Below are 14,442 nucleotides of genomic sequence, written 5' to 3'. Positions count from 1 at the left end.
CTGACTTGATATACTGGGCCTCCTCTTCGCCCTGCTCGGCCGGTGGACGGGTTGGTCTTCCTCCCTGGGCTGTCTCCCAGCCTTCGCCAGAGACCACCGCCAAGTCATCATCTGAGTCCGAAGCCATAAATCTTTAGCTATGATAAAGTTTGCGTAATTTAATCTAGCCACTACTTACAACTTATGTCACGGTTATATCTAAACAGGTATCTATGCAGGTCTTATCTGTTCATGGGCATATCTGCTGGTATGTCTATAACCAGGGTGAGGGTGTGATATCCTCTACTTACATAGCTCTGCCTCGAGCAAAACCATAGCAACTTATACCAACGTCCCGGAACGACGCCCTTTAAGATGATAATCAAACCGTAAGCGGGAACTGATATTTCCTTATTTCTAGAACCGTGCAATTCCAACGAGTGATACGTCCAAATCGTGCCCAAGTCCCTTAACACCAAAATACCAGTCGCAGGCATTCTTATGATCATCACGGGCATCTGGGCCTGATCAACCCTCGCCAATCCCGAAAGGTCCAAGGGAAGATACACAAAGGTTGCTACCGAGACGTTGAGCCCCGGCGAGATCCTGGATATCGTGGGGCAGGTGATGGGGCGGGAGGAGACAGTCTTCGTGCAGACTTTGGTGGACACGTACATTGACCTTTGGGCCTTTGGTTTCAAAGGAGGTGAGGATTAACAAGGAGGGGCCGTAATTAAGTCACGCGGCTTGTGGACCACAGAGAGCCTTTAGAGGGATCATTTGATTGTTGGAATATTCTAGATATCTAGGCTATTATTAATACGGAATATCCTTTTCCCTATATGTTTGCCATTATATGGAGGATAATAATTATAAATAGGGGCCTTTCCTCCCATAAAATAAACATTAGCTAGCTTAATAAACTAAGCATTTAACGCTATTATTTTAAAGGTTATAAGCTTTGGAGCTTATTTAAAACAGTAACGCTAACCTAATATAAAAAATATATATTATATAATACCCCTAATTACTATTACTTTTTAAACCTTTTAAATAAGATAAGCTTTATATTTAAAGATATACCTTTTAACTAATTACTTAATTAAGCTAATTAATAAGCTCTTAATTAATTAAATCGCCTTATTTAATATTATAAATCAACCTTATCTTTTAACTTAAAGCCCATATATAAAAACTATACCTTATTTACTTAAATACTTAATTATTTTTTTATTAATATTTAACCTACCTATATAATTTATATATTATTTAAAAGCCTTTATTAAAAATAATAAAAGCATTTCTTTAAATTTTAAAAACTATATTAAATTAGCATTAAAAATATAAATTCCAATTAAATAATAACAATACCTTAAATAACCTTAAAAATACTTAGCTATATCTTAGCTATTTCTAATTCATAATACCTTAAAAATATATTATTTAAAAGCCCTTCTTCTTCTTTTTATAATTATATTACTTTAATACTTATATCTTTATTTCTTAATTTATTAAACTTATTTAAAATTAATTATATTTTTTCTTTATTATTTTAATTATTTTAATAAATATTTTACTTATTTACCTTAAAATAATATCTCTTAATAAATATAGTATTTTACTCCTTAATAAAATAAAAAACTATATATATTAAAGCATTAAAATTTAAGCTTAACTTAAGAAAGAAAACGCCATTAAGAATAATTTTAAAAATCTTTTTTAAGACTTATCTTTAATTTAAAATAAAAAAGCCCTTATTAATATTAAACTTATATATAAATAAAAGCTTATTATATTTATAAAAAATATAAATAATACTTAAAAAGCATAAAATATACTTAAATCCCATTATAAACCCTTTAAGTTTATAAGCTAATATTTACTTTATAAAGAATTCTTTAATATTAATTTTAATAATTTTAAGATTATAAAAAAATATATTAATAAGCTAAAGCTTTTTTTAAAGGATTTAAAAATTAATAATATAATTTTTTTTAAATAAATTATCATTAACTAAATCTTTTATAGCTTAAATAATAAATATATTAGCTTTATTTAAAATATAATATAAAGTTTTAAAAAAGATTTAAATGCCTATATAATTAAATTTTTCTTCTTTAACTTATTAAATAAAAGTAAAGGGAAACCCTTTAAATTATTTAAAAAAGCTTTATATATAAAGGGCAAAAAAGATAAGAAAAAGATTATTATATATCTTAATTATAAAATAAAGGAGCATACTTAAGAAAATTACTATTTTCTTTATTTAAATAAGGCGCCTATTAGCTAGAAAATAAATAAATAAAAGAAGGAAAAACTAAGTTTTTTAAGAAAAAATATAAGCTAAGAAAAATAAGAGAAAATATAAAAGCAACTCTTAACTTTATTAGCTAGCATAAAGTTTCCCATGGCTTTAAAAGGCGCTTAGGAAGAATTTATAACCTATATAGCTATAAATAATTTAATAGAAAATATTAAATATAATAAGAATTTATTAAATCTCTTATAACTTTCTTTTAATAACTTAATGGAAATTAAGGTAAATAACCCCTTATATACCCTATATATATATATAATAACTATAGCAGCTAATAATAACTCTATAGGAAATTAATAATATATAAATTTTATAGAAATAACTATAAATACTGCTGTAAATATAATAAATTTCTAAGATATTTATCTCTTTAATACTATATATATAATTAATAAAACCGTAAAATAAGGTAATGCAAGTACTATATTTATAAATAAAATAGGGGACTTAATAATTAAGTTTTTAGAAATAAATATTATAAAGAAATTCTTTAATATATATTATATGCCTTCTTTAAATTTGAATATATTTAAATATAAGTATATAAGTACTAAAATTAAATTAAAATTAAAAGGAGATATTATTAAATTATACTTTTAAGAAATAAATAAGCTAATAATTTAAGGATATTAAAAAAATAGCTTATATTTTATAAAAATTAATATAATAAAATAAATAAATAAGCTTAAATATACCTTTTAAAAAATATATATAACTTAATAAAATTTATATATAAATAATGAAAATAAAGAAAAAATATATAAATAGCATTATAAACTAAGCTATATAAATATCCAAGCTTTAAAAATATTTCTTTAAAAATATAAAATAAATATATTAATAAATAAACCTATTTAAAAATATATAAGTAACTATAAAATATGCTTAAAAGCTAAGCATATAATTAAAATAAATAAAACTAGCCTAAATAACTAAGTATATAATATATTTAAAAGAGTATATAGTAATATAAGCGGTTCCTTAAAACCTATATATAATAAATATAAATACTATATATTATTCCTTAATAAAAAAACTTAATATTTAAAAGTTTCTTTGCTTAAAAATAAAAACAAAGCATTAAAAACTTTTAATAATTATAAAAAAGGCAGGCAGAAAATAAATATAATAAAAGAATAAAAGAGTTCTTATTAATAATGAAGGAGAATATATATAATAAAAGATTTAAAATCTTATTAAATAAATACTTTATAACTTATTATATAACGCCCCTATATATAAAAGAACTAAATGGCTTAATAAAAAAGCTAAATTTAACTATAATGAATAAAGTTAAAAGCCTTTTATATACGGTAAATCTACCTATATATTTATAAGGAAAAGCAATAAAATATGCTGTATATTTATATAATATTACACCCCATAAAAGCCTAGGGTATAAGTACCCTTATGAAGTAATAAATAAAAAGAAGCCCTATATAAATAACTTAAAATTATGGGGATTTATTGTATATTTCCAGAATAATAATTATAAAATTAAATTATAACTTAAAAATAAAAAGGGCATATTATTAAATATAATCCCAGAATTAAATATATATTAAGTATAGGATATAAATAATAAAAAGCCTATATTAATTTAAGATGTTTAAATATTAAAAGGGTAATATATAAATAATAACGATATTAATAATAATAATAATAATGATAATAATAATATATATATATTCCTAGAATTATAAGAATAAAGGAAAGAAAATTCCCCTCCTATTTTAAATGAGATAATAGTTTAAGGGAATCCAGAAGATTATAAATATACTATTAAATACCTAAATATTTATATTATTTTCCTAAGAAAATATATTAAAATACTGCTTAACTGCAGCTAATATTAATAAACCTTCTTTTTTAAAGGTGGTATTAAATAGCCTAGAAAAACCCCTATGAGTTAAATTTATGCTAAATGAAATACATAATTTATAAATAACTTAGCTATTATAAAGCCTAATTAGGTAATAAATAATGAAAATAATATTAAATTTAAATTTAAATGGGTTATTTAGGGATATAATTAAAAATTAAGCATAGATTATTTAAAGACTTTTTTTATAATTTGCCGCCCTAAGACCTATATTATGCTATTAATAATAGCTATAAATAAAGGATATTTTATATTTAGTTACGTTGTTAAAAACGCATTTCTATACTTTAATATTAATTTTAAAATATATATAAAATTACCTATATATATATATAATAAACTAAAATATAAAAATAAAGTTGTAAAACTAAATAAAGCTTTATATAAACTAAAACAATTACCTATGCTTTGATATAAATACTTAAAAAATATATTAACTAAGCTAGGATTTATTATTTGCCTATATAATAAAGGGATATTTATATACCTTAATAAATAAATTATATTTATATATTATATAAATAATATTATTATTATAAAACTTAATAATAATAATATAAATTTAATAATTAATAAATTATATAAGAATATAAAATTAAATTTTTAAGGAAATTTAATAGATTTCCTTAAAAGCAATATATATATAAATAAAAAAGATAAATAAATAACTATAAACTAAAATAAATATATAAATAAAATATTAAAAAGATTTAATATAAAAGAAAAGGTTAAAAAAAGGAAATAATCCCTTAACTTATATTATATACCCTTAATAAAAAATTAAAAGAATATACTAACTAAGTTAATAAAAATACTATAAAATTATATTAGCAATAAATAGGGTTTATATTATATGCTAACTTAAAAATAAGGCTAGATTTAGCTTATTTTATAAATAAGTTAGCTAAATATATAGAAAACTTAAAACTAAAGCATATAAAAGAATTAAATAAAATATAAGGATATATATATAAATTCCCATATATATTTAAAGTATATAATTGCTTTAAAAATAATTTATAATTAATAGGCTATATAGATTTAAACTAGGGTAACGATATATTTATTAAAAAAAGCACCTTTAATTATATATTTAGCCTATATAATATTAATAATAATAATAATAATAAAATAAATCTTATAAGCTAGAATTCTTAGTTATAAAAAATATTAGCACTTTCCTTTATAAAAACAAAATATATAGCTTTAAGAAAAGCTATAAAAGAAGCTAAATATTTATATAATTTACTTAAATATTTTAATAATAATTTAAATATTAACTTTAATCTTAAGCCCCTTATTATATATATAAATAATAATAAAGCTAAGAAATTAGCTAAAAAATACCTTATTTTATAAAAGAACTAAATATATAAATATTGCATATTATTATATAAGAAAAGCAATAAAAAATAATAAAGTAATATTAAAATATATAGATTTTAAGCAAAATCTAGCAAATTAGCTTATAAAATTAATAAATAAACTACACTATAAAGAGTTTAAAGAAAAGTATAGTTTAATAGAAAAATAATATAAAAATATTAAGCCAGAAAATAAAGAGATTTTCCACTTATATTATAATGCATGCAAAATAAATTAAGGTATTTACTCTTTAATAACTAGGGTTAAAACTTTTTCCTTTACTTATAAAATATATAAATAAATAAAGCGGACTTAATTATATATATATATAATATTACCCTAAATACTAAAGGTTTTCCCTTAAAAGAAATAACTAAAATAATAAAGGTTTTTCTTAAAAAATAAGCGTTACTTATACGGCCTATATATACTATATATATATATAATTATAATAAACCTATACTGCATTTATATACGTTTAATTCTATATAGAAAACGTATTTCTGTAATATATATAGTATAAATAAAATAATGTGTAACTTTAATATATAAAAATGCTGTGATATATTGTAGCCATTATAAAATAACTAGTAAATCCCATATAAAACCATAATTTAATATGTAATACCCTATTGGCTATAAGTTTAAGTTTAAGTAATAGCAAATTTTTGGGTTTTTTGCCTAAATATATAATACTTAATAAGTAAGTTTTTTCCCCTTTTATAAGGTTTTCTTACTATATAATTAAATATTTTTCTTTTATAAACTAAATCCCTTATATATAAAATAAAATAAATAAAAGGGAATTAGTTTAAGGGGGGCTGTTGGAATATTCTAGATATCTAGGCTATTATTAATACGGGATATCCTTTTCCCCATATGTTTGCCACTGTATGGAGGATAATAACTATAAATAGGGGCCTTCCCTCCCGTAGAATAGACGTTAGCTAGCCTAATAGACTAAGCATCCAACGCTATTATTTTAGATTGATTTGGTGACGATCACTCCACAATTTCTACTTACACCCTATCTTGCCACTGCATTCATGCCAGCGGCCAGCCCATCCTCAATAGCAGATAAAGCCCAATCTGTGAATCCCGCATTGGTGTCAAGGATATTCTCGTTAAACTCCTGCAACGTAATATAGAAATTCGCCGGGTACCCAAACTCCAGAGTGAAGCTGTACACCTTGTTGGCCCCCTCGACTCCCCAGTATCTACTGAACGTGTAGTCGGCAACACCCCCAGAAGCAGGATACAACCCCACACCCGGCCCGGATGAGCAGGAGCGCCCGCCGACGGCGCTCATCGCCGCCACAGACTTGGCAGCCACGGCTCGCAAATTGTTGTCGTCCGCCGACGGGGTGTACTCCTTGTAGGAATCACCGAGGACGCCGCGCTCGCGATCCCAGGCGGGGCTGAGGAAATTCAGGCTCGCGCCCGTGCTCGGGGCCCTCGTCATGGCCCCAGGGGTAGAGAACACCGCCCGTCGCAGAGTGGATGTCGGTGTACCAGCGGATGTTCGGGAACTCCTCATAAATGGAACCCAGGTTCTTGGCCTCCGCCTCAGACTCGGGCGCGGTCCCCGCGGAGCGTCTGCGCGCTGGGCGGGGTAGACGCCGGGCTGACGGACGGGCCGAAGTACTTCTGGAAGTCCCAGAGGAAGTCATAGGTTGCGGTTGATGTCGACCGCCGGCGGCGCTGCCGGTGCCGGACTTGGTGTTTCGGTTCTTGCGCCAGAGGGATCCGGTTGCCTGGTCGTAGGCGACACCATCGGGATTTACTAGAGGAAAGAACACGATCCCGGCATTAAGAACGGATCTTACTTGGGCGTTCGTGTATGATTTCTTGCCGTATGTAAGACCACTCCCGGTTTTGTTCGCCGCGAGAAGATCAGATACCCAGTAGATCAGCTGGTCAGGGCCGCCACGCTCGCGCGCGTGAGAACCGGCTGTGAGGTAAATAAAGATGGTACTTGGACTTGTCCGGGCCCCCAACATAACCAGCGAATTGTGTCGCACCTTCGAACGTCTTGTGTGGAAGATCCAGTGTGGAGACACCATGATTCTTGACAAGGCCCTGCACGGCGGTGCTAATCTCGCCGACATTCAGAAGGGTGTCGATTCGTGCGCCTGCCGCTTTCGTTCCGAGGCCGAGAGGATCGACGCTGCCGCCCTGGAATCGATCTCCCGTTCCGAAGGGGGCAGCACCTGACTGTCTCTTGGCTAGACTTCTGTGCAGGGAGAGCTCCGTGGATCCGTACTCTCTGGTGAAATCGGCGATCTGCTCTTCGGTGAGGAAGGCATGAAGCTTGAACCCGTCTTCGGTCGGAACAGCAGCTGGTCGGCAACCGAAGTCATAGGTCTCATTGCGAACGATATCTTGGAAATGGGCAATTGACGGGGCCGTGAAGTGGACAGGCAGGAGATGGAGATCTGCAAACACGGCAGTGCTCTGTGCGAGCAGCGAGGCGACGAAAGAGTACTTCATGTCGTCTGGAAGAGGCCCATATGCGGGAATGCGAAGTTCATCGACATTGCCCACACGCGAGAACAACGGGCGAACTCTGCCTTTACACACATCCACAACCGTTGCACCGACGTGAGTTTCTCCGCTGGTTGACTGGCTAATTTCTTGCTGCACAATCACGTAGCTCCACCCCTGCCCCTTTCGCCCTAACAACGCGGTGACGTGCTGCGTAGCATTGGCCTTGGCTTTGGGTAAGCATCTGGGTTAATTGGGCCGCTTCCTGAGGCGGTAAAGTAGCCAAGCTGCCATGGATGATGCAAGATGTCCAAGTCCTACATGATCGCGGGGCCGCTGCGAATGGTAGAGCGTCGAGAAAACATCGACATACTGCTCCAAGAGCTTCACACCCTAAATTGATAGAGTTTCCAGCATCGATGCGAAATCCAGAAACTATACTACCGTATGGTCGTAAGAGAAATCGTCACTAACCAGGCAGACCGAAACCTCGGTACCAAATCCGAGCGTCGACGAGCAAGCTCATCAACATATCTTGACACTTCGACAAGAACAGAGGTCTGCAGGCATGGCAGGGAGGGCGACGCGAGCCCTGTATAACGACATCAGGCCCAAGGTTTAGCCGTGGGAGTGATGGTTTCTTTCGAATATGAACGGGAATACATGGTAGCCCGCCGTGTGAAGGTGAAGCAACTCGAAATTATATGAGCCGGTTGGAACCTTTCCACCGGATGACCCCTGATACACCAAAGTATCCCAATAGGCGAACCACAAAACAGGTCTTCAAGAAACCATCTACCTCCAATAATACCACGCACCCCACACAGCCACCGCGGCAGCCACAAATGGCGCGGCGGAGCGAACCGCCTGGACCGCCGCCGCCCTCCTGATCACCTTGTCGCCCTGACGATGCGAGTCCCGGTCGTTCACACGCGGGAACTCCTTACCCTCCGGCACCTCCTTGCCGAGGAACTCGCACAGCGGCCCCCACCCGTCCCGTCCGACCCGGTACACAAGCAACCTCTCAGGCGCAACATGGGCCTTGACGCCCTCCGAGTGCCGGCGGAAAACATCCGGCGCCCTGCGGCGGAGCTCCTCGAGGGTTTGCGCGCCGCCGAAGAATCCCCGGATCGTCTTCTGCATGGCGAACCCTGCGCGGTTCCCGATGATCGTGCCGACGCCCTTGAGGAAGAGGTCCACGAGGGGGCCCAAAAAGCGGCCGCAGGACCTCGGCGTCGAAGCTGGGGAACCAGGCGTCGAAGTCGCGCTCGGTCAGGATGACCCTGGCGTCCGGGTACGCGTCGGCGAGCTGCAGCGCCCAGAAGCACGAGAGGTCCGTCACGGCGTCGTACACGCCGAAGAGCTCGTCCCAGTCGGCGCGGGTGAAGGGCCTGGGGTGGCGACTGCCCGGGGGCGTTGACCTCGGGCCAGGTCGCTGTGGCGGCGCGCTCGAAGAAGGCCCAGTGGGAGGGCTTGGTCCGCGAGTCGAGGCCGTGGAAGACGTGCTTGAAGCCGAGCTCTGAGAGGGCCGCCGCGAGGCTGCGTGTGCCTGTGCGAAGCATGCCGACGCACAGGACCTTGGGCGGGCCGGCGTCGCGGGCCTTGTCTTCGGGCGTGGCCATGTTGGCTTGTTGTTCAGGTCAGAGGATGCGCACCGATCTCAGATCGGCGACAGGCGCCGCCCATGGTGGGTGTCTTATATATGTTGTCTCAGGCTTATGCTACCATAAGGTGAGGTGTTCTAGCTGGCGCCACCCTCATCCAACCCGCTGAAGGGCGAGCTAGGGGACTCCTGCGTCAGCACTAGGCGTCCAATGGCGAAGCGGTACTTGTGTGCAACGAAAGCCAACGTCGACTAACAACGGTGACCCTTGACTCAACAAGCCTGAATCTAGCACTAGCAAGTGCCAAGCTGATGGTCCCAACGCCGATGCCTGGTCGCTGGGCCGAATGGGACAGACCGTTTCTGACGACCAAGTTCAGGGAATTCGTTGCAAACTGTTTCGGATGAGCAGCTCTCGATACTGTTCCAGGCTCTTGCCGATAATGTTTATAAATGGCCACTGCGCGTTGCTCTTGAAGAAGTGTGCCCAGATCTTGAGGACGGCCAGACTCAGCGAGGCAGGGTCCCGGTCTGTCGGCTGGTCGGCCTCATCTTCATCGAAGTCGACTACGTCGTACGCCTCTTCCACAATACAGCGGACCCAATGCAGGATCCGGTCCTCGCTATCTGTTGACTTGGTGTTAGAGCAGCTCAAAGTAAATAGCGAAAAAAAAAAAAACCTTTTATACATACCACTGAGCGGCGTCGTGGCGGCAGAGGCGGTGAGCGACGAGAGCCACTTGCTAAGCATCACGGCACACTCAAGACCCGAGAGGGAGTGCCGCACGCTCCAGAAGAACGCCTGGCTCCGAGCTACGCGGTCGACCCCCAGCCTGACCGGGATGCTGAGCATGTGGGCCGTGTACAGCAGTGCCGTGATGACGCCGCCGGAACGTTCCACCGCCGGTGACCGGCTGATTGCCTTGGCGATGCGTGCTGGGTCTCGCGACTCGAGCAGCCGGTACGGGCCGAGGTGAAGGTAGATGCGGACGTAGGCGAGGCCAAGCAGGGAGCTGGATGTGAAGGGGATGGGCCCGTTCTCGTTGTTGGGGTCGAGGCTGGATTCAGGGGCCTGCTGCCACCCTGCTGTCCAGGAGCGTAGGCCTCGTCTGGGGTGCGGTGGTTAGTGTTTTCAAGCATGTACCATGATGAATGTAAGATGTACTCACTCGAGCTTGTCAACCTCTTCACTTGGTAGTGACGCCGAGTGGTCCATAACCGGCAGAGACAGATCACGGACAATGTAGATCCTCTGCAGCAACCCGTGCAAGAGTATGTAGTTGCCCAGGGGAGTAGGGATCGGGTCGAGAGGCGCCGTGCCGTCCGTGTTCCGCAGCAGCAGGGACAAGGCATCCTGAAAGAACAGCTGCTGTTTCCCAGCCTCCCGCCGAGCCGTCTGCCACTGCTGTGCTGTCTGTGCCTTCCACTCACCCGTCGAGCAGGGCAGTCGAAGGCCGACCTCGTTGCTGCGCAGTACCGGGTACACATTGTACGCGATGCTGTGGGTGTGCATGAAGGAGAAGGCTATCAGCTTGGCCCGTCGGACCGACTCCTGTCGCACCCAGGCATGCCAGGCGGCTTGCGGTGTAGTTTGCCCGCTGGTAGCTGAGGCAGGCCGTCCTCGTGGAGGCCGATCTCGCGTAGCACCTGGGCCAGCAGCGCCTGCAGGGCGAATGCCTCCTGCACGAGCTGGGCGCTGGGCTCCCAGGTGGCGTAGCCCATGAGCGCGATTAGGGCCCGTACCGTCTCGATGGGTTCCCACGAGCCCCAGTCTTTATCCTGTATAGGTCTTGACTCGCGCTTCTGAGGCGACAGACTGTGAAGGTGGAGGAAGGACCCGGCCTTGGGGCCGAACTTGTCAGGCTCGCGTGCCAGCCTCTGCATGAGTATGGTCTTGCCAGCATGGAAGAGCCTCTCGGACATTCGGTGCTCGAAGCAGTACTGCGCGCCGATGGCTGCGATGCCGAGGACGAATTCGACCGAGTGCTCGGATATTCGCCACGTCGGCGCATGGATGAAGGGCATGTGCGAGTGGAACCCCTCGAAGAAGGAGGTCATGTAGCGTGTGAGGGCATGGCGGGAGGGAAACTTGAAGTTGGAATCGAGGACGTCGCGGAAAGTCTCAATCAAGGCATTCAGACGAAGCCGCTGGTCCTCTGAGATGCGGTACGGCTGGGACTCGGTGTCAACAGGACGGGGATCTTGTTCGGGCGTTAGCTAGGCTATGACGCTAATGTGTTGATGCGCAGTGACATACTTGCGTCGGGAAGGGTCTCTGATATACGATTGCCAGTTGGCGCTGAGGGCAACCACGAGCTGAACGGCGTCCCGGGCCGGGTTCTGTTCTGACGAGCCCGGGGCGTGGCCGAGCCTCCTCGCGAGTCCCTCGTCACCGGATCAACGACCTCGTTGTGTCTTTCAGGGCGGTGAAAATACGGGCTCCATTCCGCCGGGAGACCAACGCCGTCGAGAAAACTGGCAAACTCTCTGAAATGGGCGTCAAATCCCACAGCATCTTGGTTGCCTGACACGGGTCAGCTTCTTTGATATCCACAAGGACGGAATTACTCAGACTTGGCGACATACCATTCTCGTAGAAGGGCTCTGCCAGGAGACTTTGTTGGTATGGGGCGTCATCCACGAGAGCGCCGTTCCTTGAGACTGCCATGGGATACAGCTCAGCCGGTGGTGCGGGTGGTTGCTGCGACCAATGATGCACACTCATGCCCGAGAGGGAGACGGCTGCTGCCAGGTCGGCCTCGACCGGCCCGTGATGCTGCTCCCCGGAGTCCGGCTCTGGGGGCTCATCCGGGGACTCAGATGCATCTTCATGGAGGGCGATGCGCTGGTGGCGGGTCAAGAGGTCCCGCCGGGCAAAGGCAGCTCCACATTGGCAGATGAACGGCTTCTCCTTGGTGTCTGTCAGACGAGCAGGTGCATGTCAGCATCAGAGCACTGCCAGTCTCACAAGGATCAGGTCATGGAGACTAGCTAGATAAGAACTAAAGAACTGCGAGCCGGTGGAGTGGTCTGCAGTTCGACGTCATCCCAATGCATGGGGAACAGTGAAAGTGAATGGGATGGAATGGGATGACTGACGAGTCCGTACATGGCGGTCCAAGTGCTCGGTACGCTTGAACGTCCGGCCACAATGAGGGCATGAACGCGCATCAGGGCCAAGACCGTGACCGTGAGTGGTCCGTCTCCTCCGCCTGGCCGCAGTTGAACTCGGCTGCTGCCCCCTTGTGCCCGGATCGTTAATGCCGCTGTGGGACAGCATGCTTATCCACTTCGCATGCGCAGATCGCACGGACGCCCTCCACGGTTGGAGGTGTTTGGACGAGAATCCGGGGAAGTTGGAGAGAGAAGCAACAGAAGTTGGGGCACCACTTGGCCTTGTTGGAGAAGGCTTGAGTGATTTATGGGCCCCTCGGTCTGAGTGGCCCAAGATAACCAAACTCCAAGTCGTGCGGGATCGGCGCCCAATCTTTGGAGGTTCGCGCATGATCGAAACCCTCGTCTCCACGACACCTGCGACCTTATCTCACAAATCCACGAGGTTCTTGCAGCTTATCACAACCGTGAGGTAAGCTTAGAGTGTCCTGCTTTTCTCCGGGATCGTACTGCAGAGTAGACTTCCACCAGTTTGCTCAGTCGTCCGGGAAGACTGGTGGGGCCGACTCGGACGGACTCGCGGTGGGTTGGACTGGATTGGAGTACTTTGAAGTTGATCTCAAGTTGATGTCAACGCTCCCAAAAAATATCATCATCCGGGCCGTTTTCAAGTGACATCCGAATAATAGATGTCGTGACAGACTCGGCCAGTCTTAACTTCAAAAAAATCCTAGGAGACACATCCGTCATGTTCAAATTCCCAGGGGTTGCATTTATAACTGGCGCCGGTGGAACAGGTGAGTTAGCCGAATGATCATCACTTGGTATTTGGACCAGACGAGTCCTGACTTCAGACCATTCAGGTATCGGAGCAGCGGTGGCCAGAGGCTTCGCCCGGTCCGGCTGCTCGAGGATCGCCATCACCGACCTGAACAGGAAGTCACTGGCAGCCACCCGGGACTCGATCCTTCAGATCGACCCCAAAGCTCAGGTCGTGAGCCAGGAGGGAGACATCTCGGACGAGGGGTTTGTAAACTCGTTTGTACGGGACGTCGCCAAGACGTTCTCGCGCATCGACTACTCGGTGAGCTGTGCCGGAATTCTGGGCGAATCGCTACGGTCGCATGAGACACCAACCGCTGCTTTTGATCTCATCACGAATGTCAACTACAAAGGCACCTGGCTGGCCTCCCGGGCCGTGATTGGCCACATGCTACGGCAGCAACCACACGAGGACCACCCTGACCAGCGGGGTGCCATTGTCAACATTGCCAGTCAACTCGGCGTAGTGGCGCGGCCAGCAGCTGGTAAGTTATACGCTTTGTCGCGGGGTTCGACTTCGTCTGGTGATACGTACTCATGTGTCTCCCGTCTGCCCAGCCCCTTACTGCGCATCAAAGGCAGCAATTATCAACATGACTCGGTCCGACGCCATCGACTACTCCCAGAACGGCATTAGGGTGAACTGCGTCTGTCCCGGCGTGATCGCTACTCCAATGACAACGGCATCAGACGAGCTGATCCAGAGGCTGAGACCGGCGATCGACATTGCACCCATGAAACGGATGGGGACGCCTGAAGAGGTGGCCAATGCAGTCCTTTTCCTATGCTCAAGTCAAGCGTCTTTTGTTCAGGGTCATGCAATGGTGGTGGATGGAGGGTATACGATCAATTGAGAAGCCTTGATCCGACTAATAT

The 14,442-nt window shown here is 41.5% G+C and overlaps 4 protein-coding genes across 4 annotated transcripts; 1 reads left to right on the top strand and 3 right to left on the bottom strand.

The window, feature by feature from the left end:
- Positions 1-6,570: 6,570 nt before the first annotated feature.
- INS49_010680 (uncharacterized protein) lies at positions 6,571-8,033 on the bottom strand (the record flags this gene model as incomplete). The annotated part of the gene is made up of 3 exons (XM_043171405.1): positions 6,571-6,997; positions 7,056-7,494; positions 7,565-8,033. The coding sequence occupies 3 exons, from the start codon at positions 8,031-8,033 to the stop codon at positions 6,571-6,573; spliced, it is 1,335 nt and encodes a 444-aa protein (XP_043025970.1).
- A 789-nt stretch (positions 8,034-8,822) lies between these two features.
- On the bottom strand, positions 8,823-9,649 carry INS49_010679 (uncharacterized protein; the record flags this gene model as incomplete). The annotated part of the gene is made up of 3 exons (XM_043171404.1): positions 8,823-9,209; positions 9,256-9,390; positions 9,449-9,649. The coding sequence occupies 3 exons, from the start codon at positions 9,647-9,649 to the stop codon at positions 8,823-8,825; spliced, it is 723 nt and encodes a 240-aa protein (XP_043025969.1).
- Positions 9,650-10,006: 357 nt separating this feature from the next.
- Positions 10,007-12,687, bottom strand: INS49_010678 (uncharacterized protein; the record flags this gene model as incomplete). Its single annotated transcript, XM_043171403.1, has 7 exons — positions 10,007-10,257; positions 10,324-10,739; positions 10,800-11,129; positions 11,192-11,831; positions 11,888-12,154; positions 12,217-12,549; positions 12,642-12,687. The coding sequence occupies 7 exons, from the start codon at positions 12,685-12,687 to the stop codon at positions 10,007-10,009; spliced, it is 2,283 nt and encodes a 760-aa protein (XP_043025968.1).
- Positions 12,688-13,492: 805 nt separating this feature from the next.
- Positions 13,493-14,420, top strand: INS49_010677 (uncharacterized protein; the record flags this gene model as incomplete). Its single annotated transcript, XM_043171402.1, has 3 exons — positions 13,493-13,541; positions 13,608-14,051; positions 14,125-14,420. 3 exons carry the CDS (start codon positions 13,493-13,495, stop codon positions 14,418-14,420), a joined length of 789 nt encoding a protein of 262 aa, XP_043025967.1.
- Positions 14,421-14,442: the final 22 nt, after the last annotated feature.

Source organism: Diaporthe citri, assembly GCF_014595645.1.
Source record: "Diaporthe citri strain NFHF-8-4 chromosome Unknown scaffold_4, whole genome shotgun sequence".
Lineage (NCBI taxonomy): Eukaryota > Fungi > Ascomycota > Sordariomycetes > Diaporthales > Diaporthaceae > Diaporthe > Diaporthe citri.
The sequence above is the reverse complement of the archived record's forward strand: the minus strand, read 5'-3'. Positions and strand labels throughout refer to the sequence as shown.